At 31.5% G+C, this 21,099-nt stretch overlaps 1 protein-coding gene across 4 annotated transcripts in view; it reads right to left on the reverse strand.

The window, feature by feature from the left end:
- Ent2 (Equilibrative nucleoside transporter 2) overlaps positions 1 to 21,099 on the reverse strand; it is a 137,610-nt gene that overhangs the window by 31,015 nt on the left and 85,496 nt on the right. For all 4 annotated transcript variants that reach the window (XR_012757361.1, XR_012757358.1, XR_012757363.1 and 1 more), the window contains exon 7: positions 15,321 to 15,406. Coding sequence is in view for 1 of the 4 variants with exons in the window: in XM_075372790.1 (XP_075228905.1) it covers positions 15,321 to 15,406 (86 nt within the window). In the remaining 3 variants the exon portion in view is untranslated. The remainder of the gene's footprint in view (positions 1 to 15,320; positions 15,407 to 21,099) is intronic.

A 21,099-nucleotide genomic window follows, 5' to 3' on the forward strand; every position in this document is an offset into this window, starting at 1 on the left:
AATACTGAGTTGAGCTATAAAAATTTTGTTTGGCCAAGTCACCCACTAATTTGTATGACCTTTTAGATTCTTACGAGTATATCTAATTCTTGACGAAGAAAATGACTGAAGTAATTATAATTATCCTTTTCAATTATTATTTTATTAAGAAAAAAATATTATTTAAACTTATAGAAAAATGCAAAATAACACTACTTGTCCTTTATATCTCATATACAGATGTCCCACGAAGAAATGTTGAAACTTTCAGGCCATGTTCTACTGGTGAAAATACAGTAGACTTGCGACTATCTGGCCTGACAATTACATACATTACATAAAAAAAAATACGTAAATAAAAAAATAAAATCGCATAGTTTTGAATGAAAACAACTTGTTACAACTGTAAGTGAATAAGTGTAATAAAGAAAAAGAAATGTGGCTTCTCTATTATTTTTCCTTGTACTGTACTTTATGTACAATTTTTTTTCGACGCATGTTTTTGTTAATGAATGTTTTTATTTACATTATTTTTTGAGTACATCTCCTGTTCAATTGTACATTTATGGGTGATAAGAATACCAAATAAATTTATTATGGGCCTACATATATTTCCTGGAAATTATGACCCATTCCTTATCAAGCACTCTTGCTCAATAATGTTGTGTTCAATGGCTTTAATTATTTCGCAAAGACGTTAGGACAAATACTACACTGTAATAACTCAGTCAAAATACATGACATCATCCATTCATTAAAAATAGATTATTATCTGCAGTACTAGTACCTAGCCGTACTAAATGTACAGTACAGTACGTATCTCATTTTACCTGTTCTGATCAGTTCGAATATGGATATAATCAAATTAAGTTTGTGCTCCATTTAATTAATCTTTTAAAGGATTTTATTAATCTGTGCATGTGTGTTTAAGTATGTGTGAGTGTTTAAAATGGGAGATAAACAAAAGAAAGTTATGGTGACCTTAGAAGAAAAGCTTCATGCAACAAATAGGCTGGATGCTAGTGAATCTGCAAAAAAGATTGCTTCCAAGTTAGGCATAGGAGAAAGTACTACTCGCGAGTGGACAAAAAACCATTGGAAAATAGAGAAATAGTATGCTAACTAAGCAAGCAGAAGTGGCATCAAAGTTAGAAAAAATATGCAAAAAGGTAAGAGTTCTCAGAATGAGGAGGCTTTATATTTGTGGCATGAGTTCTTGAGGTTCAGTTCAAAAAATAAATTGAAAGAGAAGAAGGCAAATTTACAGCCAGTGACCATTGGTTGGATTGCTGGAAAAAATGTTTTGGTATAAGGCAGATGACAATAAGTGGTGAAACATTGTCTGCAGATAAGAATGCTATTCTCAAATTCAAAGCTCGTCTTTTCAACCTGCTAGATAAGCTAGTAATTTCTGGAAAACAGATACACTACTCTGACGAAACAAAAATTAATTAAAAAATGTTACCGTCAAAGACCCTAGTATCCAGACAAGAAAAAGCTACGGCTGGACACAAAAAAAAGCAAAGAACACGTAACAGTTTTAGTGTGCACTAACACAACTGCAGACAAGTTGAGGCGAACCTTAAATGGAAAATCTAAAAACCCGAGTGTTCAAAAATCTCAAAAATATAGAATTGTTGTCGTATTATGCTCATCAGAAAAAATCGTGGATGAATGGAGAAATTTTTAGAAATTGATTTCATATGAATTTGTACCAGCTGTTGAAAAACATTTGGCTGATAATAATTTTCCAAGGAAAGCAGTCGTTATCTTAGACAATACAACAACCCATCTGGCTATCAATGAATTAATACATGGCGATATATAAAATACTTTTTCTGCTTGCAAATAAAATGTCAGTCTATCAGCCAATGGACCAATGTAATGTCTGTCAGACATTACATGATGGGTGTCTGAGGGAGAGAAAGAGATACCAGCCATATCGCTTGTGAGGTCTTGAAAATATTACTAGATGATAAGGCCAGTGACCTTCTCGTCGACAAAGAAATTACAAATGAAAACAATGAACTTGTTTCATTGCTGGAAAAAATTCCTGGCTGTGAGGCGAGTGAATTAAAGGATGTCCAGAATGGATGAAGCAGGATGAAATTGAAGAAATTACTGATGATATAGTAGCAATGGTATTATTATATGAAGAGCAAAGTGAAGAAGATACCACTGAAGAAAGACCCAATCTGATACCGCACTGTGAAGCTCTTAAGGCGATTGAGACCACTCTTGAATACGTAAGTCAATAGGAACAAGTGAAACCACTAGATGTCATATGATTACAGAAAAGGCAGGACTTATCAGTGAGGAAAATAGTGCAGTGATGACTTTATTGTCAAGTCAATATGCACTGTACATTTTTATTAACATTAATAAAGTACATTAAATTTTCAGATTATCGATATACGTTTTGTTTGTTCAATACATAAATTAAATCTAGAAAATGTTTATATTTTTGTCTTTGCTTCACAACACTATGACTTTTAAAAATGCACTGTACCATAGTAATTAGTTTTAAAAAAATACTGTATGAGAAACATGGCTATATTTTACAATACATTATGTATAAAGGTCATCAAACTCATAATAAATGATAAAACTGAAATCCACCGTATCCAGCTTTCTTGCTATCTGGCCTGGCTGGCTGCCCGAATAGGCTGGATAGTCACTAGTCAACTGTAATGAAAAAAGTTCATATAACAGTTAAGACTCACTTTCTTTTTCTTTTTGTTAATTAATAAAATACATCATCTGTCTCGTTCTTCTTATTCATTTATAAGAGTAAATAAATCTGTTATATCCAGCTGGGCTATTTTATCAGCTGATATTTTATATTAGTAATTCATTATTATTAATGCACTGTCAGTCTAAATTTAGATCTCATTCAGTCATGTTCACTTTCATCATTTTTATCAATAATATAATCTTCATTTAATACAACTCAAACTAAAACATTAAACATGTAATGATCTTTTTTTTTTTGTCTTCAGTCATTTGACTGGTTTGATGCAGCTCTCCAAGATTCCCTATCTAGTGCTAGTCGTTTCATTTCAATATACCCTCTACATCCTACAACCCCAACAATTTGTTTTACATATTCCAAACGTGGCCTGCCTACACAATTTTTCCCTTCTACCTGTCCTTCCAATATTAAAGCGACTATTCCAGGATGCCTTAGTATGTGGCCTATAAGTCTGTCTCTTCTTTTAACTATATTTTTCCAAATGCTTCTTTCTTCATCTATTTGCCGCAATACCTCTTCATTTGTCACTTTATCCACCCATCTGATTTTTAACTTTCTCCTATAGCACCACATTTCAAAAGCTTCTAATCTTTTCTTCTCAGATACTCCGATCGTCTAAGTTTCACTTCCATATAAAGCCCAAACATACACTTTCAAAAATCTTTTCCTGACATTTTAATTAATTTTTGATGTAAACAAATTATATTTCTTACTGAAGGCTCGTTTAGCTTGTGCTATTCGGCATTTTATAATGATCATTATAACTTATTAAAATTGGTATTTAATCACCAACTAGACAATGTCTTATTTATTACAAAATATGAACCAACCAAGTTTAGAGTAATTACATTTCACTGAGGTATTAAACCAAAGTGGTTAGTTATTTGAATGTATTTTGGTCCTCCAACTGTTCTACAATTCATACTCATAAAAATTCAATACTTTAATTTATGATTAATACGAGAAAGGAATTAACAGAGATAGATACATTATACAACATTGGAAATGGGTTTGCAACAATTCATATTATTATAATATCATTTTAATTTATTTTATATTTAATTTATATGGTTAATGTTTTACATTATTAATTCAAGTTATTAATAATATTATTATGATCAAAGAGCAATTGCTAAACAGAGAGGTACTTTTCATTAACTTTAATTTAATTGTGAAATAAGTGAAGAATAATACTGTAAAACTTAACATTATTCCAATTATTTTATGAAAGTGTTTTTCAGGTATAGTAGAGGTAATATTAAGAAACTAGTTTATTACAATACAGGATCAATGCTACCATCAAAGGGATATTTTAAGTTAACTGTCCTTTCTACAGTAGTAATTTATGCCATCGTAATTATTGCCATTTCACATTGTAAAAAAGAAACAACTATTTCTTCAAGAGCAAATGTTATAAGCACAGTAAACAGCAACCCAAAACAAACTAATAGTAACTTACAGAGACAGGTTTTCTTGGATGAAACAGAAAAGAGTTCATATCAAAATGAAACCAGATGTAATGGACATAATACAAAGTCCTTAGATATTATTTGCAAACAAAATTTTTCTTCAGATAAGTTCACTTCCTTCAAACATTACATATTATAATCCTACACCTATTTCAGAACTAAAAACCAGATTCAAACATGGTTTACATAAAGAGAGTAGTTTAGAATCTAAACATTTGATCAAGATAAAAAAATAAAACACAGAGAAGATAAGAATAATGAAACTATGATTACTACCATGCCTTATGAATCATACCTTGTTATGAAGTTGGCAATGTTTATCCACAAACAATCTGGCCGACAGTGTAATAAAAGATGCTTTTAAAATTCGAATTAATGAGTCACCTCGAAAGGTAAGGTAGACTGCTGACAGCAGTATAAATGAATGCCAAATATGCTACTGGGTTTTCAAAAATAAAAATGCAATCTATTCACACGTGAAGAAACATTCTAAAAAATTATTAAATCATAAGCTGTTTCAAAACTATTTAAATGATTTACGTGCAGATGTTATACAAGACGTTTCAAAAATTATTTCTGAAAAAGGAATTGACAGCACAAACTTTTACAGTCAACCATTCTTTAATCAGTGTCAGTTATGTCCTGCAGTAGTTGCTACTAAAGCACAGCTCAGTAAACAGCTCTGTTTCACTTAAATACATGATTGTGAATGTACACATAATTTTATTGATGAATTAAATAATTCCATTAACTTAGAAAATACTGTGCAGATTTCAGATAAAACTGACTCTAAAACTCCAATTTAGCAATAACGTCTCATGTACTTCAAGGATTTTGCTAATTGGAAGACAAGGAGCAAGTTAATTTCTTATAGAAACTATACATCACCATAAAAAATTGAAAGATTTAAGTACTTCAGAACCATGTCAACAAAAAAAAAAGTAATCGTTTATTCACAAAATGCTTAACTGAAAGATTGCTTTATGTTTATTCAAAATTACATCAATCAAGAATAAAAACATAACTACTAATTTATCTGAAACTAATAAAACTAAATCTAGTACAAGTAGTTAAGACAAATAACATCTTTAAAATAGGTGATACAGAACATGATAAAAAGAGAAATCTACATAAAAATCAAAAACCTTAACTCGATGAAACAAGATGAGACACATAAAAAATAATAAAAAAATAAAATTTATTCACAGATCTGATAATTCACATAAAAAGTTAAACATTGATAACACTAAGAATGAAAATTGCGAAGAAACAGAAATCTATGAAATCTAATAACTTAAAAAAAAATGAAATTGCATTCAACAATGAAACTTCTCAGAATGAAACACATTCCGAATCAGTTGAAAATTTAGTTGTTATTTTCAACTGGATTTTATCGTCCATTTTTAAACGTTATCATAGCTTCTTTGATGCATTAAAAGTAATTTATTAAAACTGATATAAAACTTAACTGATCAAATGTAATACAATGGGAAACTATATTTATATATAATATTGTATGAAACTGTTGAGATTGTAAAATACTATTCATGCAGTATTTAAACACTATTCTGTTAACTGCAAGTACAGGAACATATTAAATACATTGAATAGAGGAACATGATATGCAACGAGTTAAACAAATTTAATTGAAATTTAAAATACATATTGTGTGTTATTTAAATACATTTAATTTAATTAAGAAATTCTGATTCAGACACTATCAGATTCTGAATCTGATACAGTAAAAATCTGTAACAGATTCAGAAGGATCCAGATGTGTGTATTAATAATAATAAATTTCTAAATTTCTAACTACAACAAAAGAAACATCAGATTGATCTGAATGATCAGATACACAATGATCTACCAGAACCCAAGAAGAAAATCAGAATACCTCACGTAACATCATTTAACAAAAACAGTTTGTACAGATATTGTGACAAGTCTGCAAAAAGATTCAAAGGTAAAGTCTAAAATTCCTGATTCACTTCAAGATGACTTCCCTAAACAAAAAAAGAAAGTTAGGCTTTCACTCACTAAGACACAAAATAAGGCTGTTTCACTGAGTCAACAGAAGAACATCGGTTAAAATGGAAGATTGTAAAAAAAGAACATGTAAAAGGAAAGCCCATAAACCCAAATGGTGAGGAAGGATACCAAAACTGGTCAAATGTAAAAATATTACCTGTTCTTAATATCACATCTTCATTAAAGTTAAGAAAATTAATTTAATCTAAACATAAATCGATGGAAAAACAATCATTAATATATGTGCTTTCATTTTAATGAAAGTGAAAAATGTTTATGACTGAAATTTTTTTCCAGCATAATTAAAATGATAAGCAAGAAGCCGCAAAGGAACATAAGGTGAGGCACAAAATAAATTGTGTTGTCAAGATTCTTAAAAAATAGTATTTTCTTCAAATATTAAGTATAAGTTAATAAAACTCTTTTCATTATTGGTTTATAAATGTATGAAGAGAATATTTTTGGAATGAAGTTGTAATTGCATGTTATTAACTATAACAAGTAAAATATCTTTCTATGAAAGATTTTTATAATGATATCATATTTGGATGCTTGTTGTGGCAAAGGGCCTCTGGCTGAAAGTCATTCATTGTAAACTGGTTTGAACAACTTAATATTAGTTACTACAGTCTTTAAATCATTGCAACAAAACTACAGTAACTTTTAATGCACTGTATCATTAACATGAATAATCAATATTAATTATAAATATTAAATAGTTAATAATTTATGAGCATCTAAAATTTTACTTTGTTAAAATTCTACTAAACCAATGATGAAAAACTATTAAATGACTTGCAGGATTTCTTTAAGTCCTTTAAACTTGCATAAACAAAAAAAAAAATCTGAAATTTACAGAATATTTAAGAAATGTATTAAATACCCAAAGATGGAATTTATTTATATTTTAACTCAAATGTGTAATTCTTAAATAGATCTCCTTAATGCAAAAGTGGTATTAAGGTAGTTGTGATCTATATATATATATATATGAAACCCCCTTACTATTAGATCTTTAAACTATGAATTTAATAAGCTCCAGTGTTGAGAAATTTTCATTTCCCTTTGAATTCTAATGAGGAGAGGTATAATGTTTTTCTTATAATGCATTGTGGTATAATCATTATTAGTGCTATATAGTGGCAATTCTTGTCCCCATACAATCAAGACTGGCGGGTCTTTACTTACACTACCAGCTTTCAGAGTAATTCCTTGTCGACCATTCTTTGCTTGCACAGTCGATTACAACAGTCCAATTATGATTGATTCGTCATGGCGGGCAGAAGTCTAAACCCTTGATCAAATCTTATATTTGTATGTCTCACTTCAAGGCTATTCACTTAGAATTAGTGTCTAACAGTTGTTAATTGCAGCATTTAAAAGATTTATATCATGTAGGGATATCTCTACACAAGTTTTTTCTAATAATGATTCCAACTTCCATTGAAAGTCAAACATTCTAATTTGTACAAGGTACTTGGTCATTTATACCTCCATCTTCTCCCATGATGGTTTATGGGAGAGCGCAATTAAGTCTCAATTCCCATGCTATTTTCACTATTTCTACAGATCACAGAGATCCAGAACCTCTATCACAGAGACACTTTCTCACTGGATGTCCATTCACTTCAGTGCCTGAACCCAATTACCAAAAATTGAAATTAACCCCCACTTAGGCCATTGACAACTACTCCAAAAATTTGAGCTGTCTATTTGGAGATTATGGTCTAAGCACTGTTTACATTACCATTAGCAACAAAATGAATGGCGTTTTCCTTCCCATAACTTTTGTGTTGGAGACTTATTAGTTACCAGAGAAAATTCTCCACCCATGCATTGTAAACATGGAATTGTAACCCAAGTTTATCAACCTAGTTCTGACAAGCTAGTAAGAGTTGTTGATTTACATACAGTTAATGATTAATTGGTCAATTAAGAAGACATATGCATAAATTATGCCTATTAGCAATCTCCAACGATTGAGTTAATTATTTATATACTTTATTATTATTATAATTTAATTTGATTTGTTATCACATAGTATGACTGTTATTATGCACATAAATATTGTATTATTATTTATAATCTGATCGGCATATCTGTATTAATTTATTTGTGATGTCACATTCATATTGCTCTTACATTCCTAATATCTACAGACTAATTACTATACTACATACATACGTACATATACTTTATAAGTTTCATTTATTATTAAGGTGCAGTAAGACACCTGAGATTGATTTATTACTGTGGTGCAATACAATACGATAACAAAGATTATTTATTGACTGACTTGAGGTATAGATTACCCAAGATTTATTTATTATTGAATATTTTCATATGAGATTATATACATGTTAAATGTCAATGGAATGAGTTGCTTGTCACTGGATCTTACCAGCAGACCCACAAACAACACATCAGAAGAAATCCTAGATCTATATGATTGTAGGCAAAATTAAATTCACTTATAAACATACATAAAATATGCTGGGTAAAGCAAGTTAAGATAACCATGAGCTTTGCGACTATTATTTATTACATAATTGTATGTATTTGTATTACCCAATTATAGTTTCAAACTACTTATATAATACGTGTATAATTATTGAACTATTATTTATTTAAGCGATATACATAATTGAACATTTGTTAAGATACAACAGTTTAGGTCATATTATTTGTTTGATTCATTCAATTATATTGTTAATTACATGATCATTTATATGAGTTATTGTGTACAAATCAATGATTATAATATTATTATTTTTCATGGATCTATTTTTTTTATGAACAGTTATGTTAAGACTCACTATCTAAAATACATAATCTGTCTTGTTTTCTTTTAGATTTATAAATGTATATAAATCTGTTATATACAACTGACCTAATTTATCATCTGATATTTTATAATAGAAATTCATTATTATTAATCCACTGTTGTCTAAATTTAGATCTCATTCTGTCATGTATACTTTCATCAGTTTTATTAACAATGTCATCTTCTTTTAATATAACTCAAACATGCAATGATCATTAAAACTTATTAAAATTAATATTTAATCAACTGGACAATGTTTTTTATTTATTACAAAATATGAACCAGCAATGTTTAAATATATTGTAATTACACCTGAGGTATTACACCGAAGCAGTTAGTTATTCGAACACACAGGTATGGTAACGCTTTGTTTTCACCTGAATTTTCTGCTTTTCTAATAAAAAAGAAGCCCTACTGCAATCTTTACGACCAAAATTAAGAAGTAAAATTGGTGGAGTCTTATACATTGGGAAACTCCAGCAGTTTTAAAAGATATCCGATAATACACAAAATTTGGTGTTGAAAAACAAGTTTTTTTTTAAGTTGTAGTACAAGAGCTTTGTTAAACGACTAACAGATATGGAAGGTTTAGTAAGAAAACTTGTAGAGAACTTAATTCTGAGAAAATTAATCTAAATACAGTCAAATAAGAATTAATTAAAATCATTTTTTTTTTAACCAAAAAACACAAAATATAGACAGACAGTTCTATTATTCTGTAGCTAATTCCCTCCTTCACAATGTTCACAGCACTCTGCCTGATATAAAATATTTCCAGTGGTTTTCCATATCATCTCAGGATCATTTTGTATAAATTCAATATAATTTTGTATTTTAACGAGTAACTCTTCTGTAGTATTAACCCTAAATGAAGTAATTCAGTGGTGTTAAAGGTGATCATGGTGGTCAATTGATTGGTCAATTTAAGAAATTAGCATTCAAATGATTTCTAGTAAAGAAAAATGTGGCATTGCACCATCATGCTGGAAAATCACTTGCAATTTGGTTTGTAAAATAATTTTTCAAGAAATAAATGTATCAACAAGGCTAGTTTCACTCAAGATAGCGTCAACAACTTACACAATGAGCATACATGGGCAGAAGTAAATCCGCATGAAATGGTAGAAGGTAATTTTCAACACAGATTTCGCATTAATGTATGGTGAGATCTTTTTCAGAAGTTTGGACTGTTCATACTACCTGACTGCTTAAATTCTGAGGTCTCCTTGCATTTTCTTCAAGAAGAATTGCCACATCTGCTTGAAGATTTTCCTCTAACGCCGAGATACAAAGTATACTTCCAGTATGATGGCATACCTCTTCTTCTGTAATGATGGCACTTCTCTTGTGATGTTTCCACTCACTGATCTAACACCTTTAGATTTTTGCATCTGGGTTTATATACAAAACAAAAACACATTCTCGTAAGGAATTAATTAGCAGTACAGAAGCATGCCAAGAAATAAGTTGAAAATGGCGAACTCGCTTTTGAACATTTATAAACTGGTACGTATAATGCACTTAAAATTAAATTGTAAGTGTGAAATGAAATTAAATTTTTTTTAACTTTTGTAAGTTTTATTCAGGTTATCTTACACCATTTTGTTCATGATTAAATTCTCTACAGTTTTTTTTTTAAGTTTTATATGCTCATTATCCATTTAATAAAGTTATTGTACATCAAACATAAAAATCCACATATTTCTCAAAAAGTACTGCAGATAAGTTTCTGGGACCTATTTTACTGAATTTTTTGGGTAAAAAACCATAATAAATTACTAATTAAGTAAAAAATTTCAGTATATATTTTCTCCAGAGTAGCTGAAATTAGAGAAACATCTTTCACTAACCATAACTTGCAAGTGAAGCATTTTAGAAGATATGTATATACAAACTTTTTCCATTATTTTCACAAATAGAATAGGTGATGAAAGTCCTGGGAGAACTTTGTGATATAGCTGTTATCACTAGACATTTTTACTTAAAAATATTACCTTTGTTAAGCTCTTGCGTTAACCAATCCCAAGAGTTTAATAAAGGTAATATTTTAAGTAAAATATGTCTTATTATATTTAATTCTAACCAATCATTTGGAAAATAAACTTAAATTTCATTTAAGGATATTTATAAAAACAAAGAATTCACGGGATGGTCCCCCACATTGAAATTAATATAAAACTTTATATCAACGTATGTCCAGAAACACTTAAGTTTACTGGCTATCTGTCATTTTTTATTTTTAACATAAATTTTTATTTCTCAGGAATGGTTAATTGAATCAAGCTGAAATTTCATATACTGCTAGGGTACCTAGAAGTTTATATATATAAAAATAATGAACCTATCTTTCAATCCATTTCAGAATTATGGCCAAGTAAATCTTTTAATTGTTAATATCTTCGCAACAGCTAGCTGGTTTATTTAAATGTTATGTTATTACAAAAAATGTTAAATGTTTTGTGGCTAAGACAATGACAGCTTATTTATTCAAATCCATTCATAAATAAAAAATTTAAAGGGCAAAAATTTGAAGTGAGTAACTATAGATTAAAAAACCAATTTTCAGTTCATAAAGAATAAAATTAAGTAATTCAACACAATCTCAACTAAACACACACATACACCCACACAAATAAGGTTTTAATGTTTTATGACTGATAAAAATTAATATTTTATCTTTTATCTATCTATTTATCTTTATCCTGAAAAATTTCAGGAAGTTTTGAGGACAAAAGAAGTAAAACAAATAAAATCAAAACCAGTCCCCACTTATAATTTCAAATTTATTCTTCACAGTATAAAACATTTATATATAATAAATTCTGGTTGATTGTCTTCAAAAACACTCAAAAGTCTTTTGTAAAACTGGGTATTTAAAATAATTGTTTGATTTAAAAAAATAGAATATTTCATAAAATATAAGTTGATATAAATACCGTAGCAATAAAATTTAAATGCTTGAAATATAACTGCTTAAGGACAACAAATAATATTAAATAATATTATTATATATTTATATTTTGTTATTATCTAAACATGGCTAAAAAACAATAAACAAAATTCAGTTCTTTCTTATAACAAAAGAGAAAAACCAAACTGGAAAAAATACAGTAATGAAGATTCATATAAAGTACGAGGGTAAGTCAATTATTATTCGCAATTTGGTTATATTTTTGTTTATGTTGGTAGTACTGTCATGTTGTGTAGATGACACATGTGTGGTTTAATTTTTGTTATGTTTGTGCAGGTTTCATGCTGCTAGGTTAGTTCCATTATTGCTGCCCTGCCGTTAATCATGGCTGCTCTGCTTTCTGTTTGCACCAAAGAAGAGCAACATTCAATGATCTGTTTTTTGTGGTCGGAAGGTGTAGCAGGGGATGAAATTCATCGAAGCCTTTCAGTACAGTATGGGAACAGTATGTTGCCTCAACGGAATGTCTACGAATGGATTGAAAAATTCAAAAATGGTCGCACAAGTGTTATGCATGACAAAGGAGCTGGAAACCATTTACCGCCACAAATGAGGAAAACAATGAGCGTGTACGTGACATGGTTTTCTTAGACAGACGAGTAACTATTGATGAAGTGGCAAATCGTCTGAAAATTAGTCACAGTTCTGCCTACGAAATCATCCACAACAGACTTGGGTATCATAGTCTGTGCAAGATGGGTCCCAAAACAACTCACAAAGTTGCATAACCAAACGTGGTTGGACATCTGCCAAAAACATTTGGATCGCTATGGTAACGAATGGGACAACTTCTTAGACAGAATCATCACTGGTGACGAAACATGGATCCATCATTACGAGCCGAACAGTAAACGGCAGAGTATGGAATGGAAACATCCAAATTCGTTCTGCAAAAAAACGTTCCAAGACCCAACCATCTGCAGGAATACTGATGCTTAGGTTTTTTGGGACCCACAAGGTCCAGTACTGGAACATTATGAAGAAAGGGGCACGACAATAAACAGTGCGCGTTACAGTGAGATGGTTACTACCAAGCTGAAGTCTGCAATTCGAAGCAAACACAGAGAATTGCTGTTGAAAGTTGTTGTTGCACGACAATGCCCGTCCACATACTGCTGCCCACACTGCTGAAACGCTCCAGAAACTCAACTTTGAAGAACTCATCCTCCGTCTAGTCCTGATGTTGCCCCTTCTGACTACTGCTTGTCTGGTCCACTCAAAGAGGCATTAAGGGGCTATCGATTTACCTTGGACAAAATAGTGAAAGAAGCGGTGCATTCCTGGCTCGCAGCTCAACAAAAAACCTTCTTTTATAATGGCATCAGGAAGCTTGTGCAACGATGGACCAAGTGCGTTGAAATGCAAGGGGACTACGTTGAAAAATGATGTACATGTAAGTTTCCTATTTGTATTGCAATAAAATTTATAACTTCATTAAAGATAATAATTGACTTACCCATGTATATTAGAAATATTTGGATATACTGAAACTGTAATATATGAGTATATTTATTAGATATATTTAAAAAGTAAGTACTGTTAAGCAATAGAAAAGAAGTGATTTTATCTCATTACCAATGCCATTAGCTGTTTTCCTACACATCTTTCACAACAACAGAGGTATCATAATACAATACCAATTTTTGTACTTCCTCATCAGTGAATGAAGCCAGCTATGAAAACAAGCAATTCTATATGATTCTCTTGACACTAAGTTAAAAGGGGGCAATTTGTTTGTTCCCTGCCAAATTACAAGGGTAAATCTGGTATAAACGTTCAAGCATAGTTGAAAAGCAACAAAACGCCAGCACTCAGAATGGTGACGACATTTTTAATGATTTAAGGAAGATTATTGCTTTTTCTACTCTGAGACAATTAGGGTTTATATTTTTTACAACAATTTTATAATAAGAGAGAGATATTAACACAATCTTGTTACATGAAATGAACATATAAATCTCCGCATATCTTGAATTTAACCAACAGATAGTATAACAGTAAGTAGCTTCCCAATAAATATCAAGTTTAAAATGTAGTGAATGAGACATTAATAAGAATCTGTTGATCTCATAATGCTTTCAGCAGTTTCCTTAAGTCAATACACAACTATGATATAATTATTGATGTATATGTTGATGAGTCACTACTTTACAAATTACACTTAATAGTTGAACTACTGCTATATATTTTAAATGTAAGAAATTGAAATGCTCTTTAGAATTAAGTTAATTATACTTTATTACACTAACAGTATCACAATTATCTGTACAATAAACAATGCATTGCTTTGTATTGCTTACATTAACAATGGGAGTTACATAGTCTTATCACTTTTTAAAATAAAATAAACATTAATGAGGAATAACGATTAGAAAATAATTATGTTGTTTTAGTTGATTAGAGCCAGTAAATTAAGTCAACTAACACTTCCAAGTAACAAATAAGGTTTACATGCTTATCAATATTCAGCTTGAATTACAGAATAATCTAAAAAAATCAATTTTTTTTCTTGAAAATAAAAAAATAAATTTCATTTTATTCATATGAATTTATTCATAATAATGAAGAAATTTCTTAAAACTCAACATAAAAAAGTTACTACTGTTCAACATCAAATGTTTTCTAATTATTAAAAGTCAGGTGTTAGCCAATTAACAGTATATTTTTTTTCAAATTAAACTCTTAAAAGGTTTTAAGAGATGTTTGAAATTTATATTTCAGAATAAAACAATACATCAGTTTCAACACTTTATTACTTTTATTCATTTCATTTAATGTCATACTGTCTTGTAACAGGCTGGGACAACCCAGTTATAGTTCAGCATTTAAGCTTCCAAAGTTTCAGGCTGTCCTGTCAGAAGTGCTGATAATTATTAATCATAATTATCTAAATGATAATGTAGACATTCATTTCAAATTTTAGTAATTGCAAATCTATCTAAACATGATCAGTCTTACCTTCATAAATAAACAGCATTACAAGTAAATAACAGATAATCAACAACAATCAACCAACAGATTCATTTACTTATTTGATAATGCTAGTTAAAAATTTTAATTTTGCAACTTTAATGTTTTGTTTTTTTTTCACTGCTTCATACAGATTGTTTAAAATTAAGGTGGTCAGTATTCCTCTAGCTGTTTAAGTCTGAAAGTATCCTAGACTTTCAATTTTATCACAGCTATAACTTTCAGTTTTTCCTATCCTTAAAGAAATATTATCATATAAAAATCATCTGATATAGAAAGTTTCAATATGTATTAAAATATGCTAAAATATCAAAATATATTACTTACAGAACCAAGGACAACAGCTCCTGTGTATTTAGCAGGTAACTTAGCAGCCATTCCATAAACTGTGTTCTGGTAAACACCATTGGCCACTGAAAATAAGATGCAATACAACCATTTAAAACATACTAAAAAGTGAAGATCCATTAGTAATCGCTTAACATAATTCATTAAACAATAGGTAAAAATTTACTTACTTCACCAATTTTTTTATAAATGGAGTGGAATAAGTGGAACTATGAATGAAGTGACTGAACTTAATTAACTGTAAAGTTAAGCAGGTTTTAAATACAAATTCAAATGACTGACTAGGAATGGAAAACAAGATTGTCTATTTAATTTGTAGAGTAATAAAACTGGGTATGTCAGAAAAAATTATTAAACTAAACTACAATCTTCCTAATGAATAAAAGAAACATTATTTAGAGAAAGTATGATGTAGAGTCCTTAAAAACATGAAATGGAAGTTAGGTAGAACTCTCAACAAAACAGGGTTTCAAACTGGAAAATCTGATTAAAAAGTAACATATGAAATAGGCAGGAATGAAATACTGCAGGAAATGGGATAAGATATATAAGATATTACAGTCTGAAAAAAAAGAAGCAAAAGTAACAATTACCACAAAGGTTTTAAAAAAATTTGTATCCATTGAAGTCAGCCCAACTGCAGTTGCAATTTTTTTTTTTTTACATTTATTTAAATTACATTTCTTAAATGTAATGAACAATACAATATTATTGAATAGTATTGAGAACAAAACTATAATCTACAAGTAATAAAAGAACATTTTTGTCATTACACATCCCTATGCATAAGATAACATTGTGTAAATGAATAATTCTTTTCTTTTCATATGCTACAAATATCATATTTCCATTCAAGTCTTGTGCTGCAGGAAAACAATTGATCATTTCACAAAAATAAATAAATTAATATATATAGTAATCATTTTCCTACTTCTATCTATTATTGACAAGATAATTTAGTACTAATGGTGGTGTTTTCTCAAGTTCCTATTTTGATTAATGTTTTCACTAGTAGATATATGTCATAAAACTTTATGACATAAGTAATTATATTAAAAAAATATAATGTATCTTCTAAAACTAATTTATTTCATATCTTAGTAACAAGGAATATTCAGAAAATAGGTACTGTTTGGCCAATTAAAAAAGCAAACTATTGGAAGAACAGTTATTTTATAACAATTAAATTCTACATACCTTAATTAACATTTCAACATCATACATTCACTAGTCACCCATCTAGTCATTAATTTCAAGATAACTTATTTACACTTAAACCATTTTTGGACAACCTCTTTTGTCAAATCATTGCTGAACTTCTGGCTGCTAACAATGTCCTGAGAAACAATAACAGATGGAAATTACTAGACACTAAGTCGAGACTATAGATGGAACAACTGAACTGTTTCCAGCAACAAATTGAGAAGCTTCTGTCTAATGCACTTGGTATGCAGTGGAACTCAAAAGTCAAGTTGTTCGCTTTGTAATGTATGCCATTGCAGAGACTAACAGAATGCTTCTGAGTAAATTGGTGTATCTTGTAATATAAATTCTACAAACAGTCTAGAAAATGATGCAAATGATTTATTTCTCTTTCAAAGAGTTGTCTTGAATTTCTTGGCTTTCATAAACTTACAGTGATGGTAATCTGCTTTCTGGTGTCAAACCCGTAGTTTTCATCACCAACCCCAATCATTTTCAAAAAACCATTTCTCCTTTCCCATTGTATCCTGCAAAATTCCAAAGTTGCTCCTGTTCATTTTTTTTATGTAAACATGAGTGTTTTTTACACCCAGCTCAAAAACAAATATTCTGTAGTGGAAATACTTCCAGGCGTTCCTGGATACTCTGTTTGCAGATGCTCTGGAGGGTGAAGCAGAAGTCAGCGTTAAGGCGGTGACACCATTACTTGGCGTACGGGCTGTGGATCCCGCAGATATAGACCAAGTGGTTTCTCGAATGGCATTGAGAAGGGCACCAGGGATTGACTAACTTGACCCGGATATGTTCTATCATCTGCTACCTGTCATAAGAGAGCTGCTTGACAAGCTGTTCTCGGGGTGCCTAAGCTGGGGTTGCTTTCCAACTTGTTGAAAGGTGCTCATAAAATCAGGAAAGGATCTGAATGAGGTCAGCAATTATCAACCCATCACCCTCTTGCCAGTACTCAGCAAGTTGCTTGAAAGGCTGGTTGTGTAACGACTCTGGGAAAGCATCAATATGAACTCACTTCTATATTGAAGCCAGTATGACTTTATGAAAGGAGTTGGCACCGAGCATTGCATCTTAAATGCTCTTGCCGAGGTGGAAGGCAACAACTGTAAATATGTTTTGGCAATTTTTATTGACAGAGACAGCATTTCCTTTCTTGTGTTGGAGTTCTGTCCTCTATCAGTTGGAACGCCGCAATGTTCCCATAGCCCTGCAGCTGTAGTGCGTGACTATTTGTCTAACCCTATGGCTGTTTAGAGAAGCACACCTGGCTGTGGAAAAGTCATACCAGGGGAAGCTCACAGGGTTCCGTTCTCAGTCCTCTGCTGTGGAACATGGTATTTGATGGATTTCTGAGACTGACATTCCCAGAAGGGGTCACAACCCAGGCTTTTGCCAATGACTGTCTCCTGTTAGTTAGCGGTAATTGATGATCACAGCTAGAAGACTGTGTGCAGGCAGCTTTGTCAACCACAGAGAGCTGAATGGACATGCAAAATTTAGATTTCTGTGCCCAAGACGAAGTTTATGCCTCTCAAGGGTGCAGACAAATTGTTGTACAGTCGTAATCCCCACATTAAGTATAAAGGCTGTGTGATCAGCCAAGTTAGAGTTCATAAGTAACTAGGTGTTTTGTTTGATGAGACGGTGCTGTTTAGGAACCACATTAGGCAAGTAACAGCAGACACAGTCTCTGTGATGCACAAGCTTAGGAGAATTGCTCGGAAGGATTATGGGCTGCCGGGCTTTCATTTGTACATGGTGTACTTCAAAAGTATGGCCTCTTATCCTGTGTTCATTTAAGTGCACAGGGCTGGATAGAAATCGAGCACTTATTCAGAATTTAAGGAGTTCAGCATTAATAGTATGCACTGGTATTTTTAAAGCAACCTCCTACAAGGCTACTGCTGTGTTGGGAAAGGCTCTTCCAATCGATTTAGTGGTTAAAGTTTGGGCAGCCATGTGGAAATTGCAGAGACAGGGAGGCCCAGGTAGTTGGGATGCGGTTTCAAGCCAGGCCTGTACCGGAGCAGAACGGTGATCACAATGCACCGGTTCTAAATTTCATTCAGCTGCCCAACTCCCGCCTGAGGAGGAGGCTTACAGCCTTACGATGGATGCATAGCAGCAAGAATAGCACACCATAACTAACTTGTATAGATTTATACAGGACTTGGGGGGATGGTATGCCTCTCCTTTGTTTTTAAGGGCAACGGGTGTCCAGGTGCTCTCCAACCACAGGAACCTGAACCAATATTTGTTTCGGTTTTGCCTGGCAGCTGGTAAGCTATGTGTCTGCAGGGAGGTCCAGGCGAACGAACATATGATGTTTGACTGCCCAGCTCTTGGGAGGGCCAGAACTCAGGCCACCCTGGAACTTAGGGGTCAAGGGGAAAATTGGCCACTCATAAACGACAAGTCAATATGGCGTGAGCCGCATTGTCAGACCGTGTGGGTGTTTCTTGATGCTGCTGCTTTGTTCAATCAGCATCAGTATTTTATTTAAGGAGAAGCCATGCATCCCACCTGCTGCTGTGGAAAGCTACCCGAGAGTTATGGCTGGCCATCGGCAATTTATGCTCCAAGTGCTTTAATATTGGAGGACAGGTACTTGCTGGCATTCAGCGACCTAGGCATGGCAGCGAATTGCTGTATTGATGAGATTAATTTAATTTATTGAATGTCATATCTATTTTAGTTGACAGGGTGCACCTACCAATTTTAGAATATATGCCAAGTGAGCGGTGGACAGGAAACAAGTAGTGTGTGGCACCATCCTTAATTTGCTCATGCAATTAGGTTAGCTTTAAAAGCTAGTTAGGACAGTGGTTGCTAAACTGATTCGAGGTTCAGTAGCCATTTGTGGCACAGACATTCGGTCTTATGTTTTAGGGCGACCAAATGGGGTGGTAGCAAGAGAAATGCCATGCAAATCAAACACACATATTACCTAGTGTATATGTAATAAAAATGTTTTGTTATAATTTACAAAGGCAAGCATCTACACAGTGACTGCTATTAACTATCTACATTCCTTCAAGTTGATTATATTTCAATACATTATGATGAACACATAATGTGGGATGAATAATAAGGTTAATAAAAATTGGACTGCTATATGCTGCAAAAAATTTATTATCATACCTGCACACCACTGACACAGAAAAAATGTCTTCTTATATCAACACCATTACATAACCTAACAGTGATATTATGAGTACATCCTCAAATAGGTCACTAATAATAAAAACATTACTTTAAAACCTTTGAACTATTAAAAAATATTCCCCATGGAAGTTTTTAATAATTATGGTAAAACACTTTTCATGTCAAAATATTAAGAATTACTATTTTTCATTATTATGGAACTACTAATTAGAACCATTTACGTTTTGCAATGTTGATCTTGTGAACACATCAGGGGAAAGTGTTATTTTCTACACATCTAGCTCAGATATGAGTCAACCATACTTCAACTTGTTTATGAAGCTTAATAAACTCTAGTATGGATTTCCCTCAACAGAGGACCTTTCATCAGCAGTTAACAAATAATTCTGACAATTCAATAAAATTAGAGACCAGTCTGGAATCTTTCACCTCTGAAATATTGAGAAGCAACATAAGGAAAAGAGGAACTGCACAGAAAAAATAAACAAAGAGATCATTTAAAACAATTCAGGAATACATAAAAGAAAATATGTAACTGTACATTTATGAACTAGCCTGTGTGCATATAGGATATAGAATAAAATACTTTATTAATGTGACTGACAACCAAGACTTAAGTGAATAATAAAAATTAACTTCTGAAATAATCTATTCCGTTTCAACTATAAGAATTGAATTTTTTTCTTTAATGAACAAATGTTTTCATAGCCCACTTTGCAGCAAAATAGATGGATCTCTCTCCTTTTCAAATAGGTTTTAGTTTAAAATCCCGATTAGGCTTTAAGTCCACATGCTAGAGAAATTATTTTTCATTACTAAATAACGAAATAAACAAAGCTGTAACTACCATCAGCCTATAGTTGCCAAAGTGATAAATTGCCAAAAGGGTAGTCTTGAAGGATTCTTAAATAACAAGAAATTTAAAAAAAACGATAGAACGTACCAGGTAGTTGTAAAACAGCTGATTCCACAAAACAGCTACATTTTGAATACTAAGCTGTGTAATATATGTATCAAAATCAGAAAAATCCACAAACGAAGGACAACTAAACAACCTTGAAATCTATAGAACTATGAAAGTAAAAGAAACAACCCTAGAAAAAAATGCCTTTTGATGGGATGAAGAGAAGTATAGGCATAAATACTGAGTAATGTATTCATAGCACAGTGAGCAGGCAATTTTAACATGCTCAGACACTTTTGAGAAAACATCTCTTTTAAGGGAAAGCACCTACGTTTATTTTTTTAAAACTGAAACAGTTGTTTAATAAATGCAGCGGTGAAAATAATAATAACATAAAAAACAAGACAATAAAAACTGAAGAACTGTAGCAGTAATAGATAAACTAATTACAACTTAAGAACTTTCTCAAGAAGT

The sequence above is a fragment of the Lycorma delicatula genome, chromosome 1 (assembly GCF_047948215.1).
Source record: "Lycorma delicatula isolate Av1 chromosome 1, ASM4794821v1, whole genome shotgun sequence".
Lineage (NCBI taxonomy): Eukaryota > Metazoa > Arthropoda > Insecta > Hemiptera > Fulgoridae > Lycorma > Lycorma delicatula.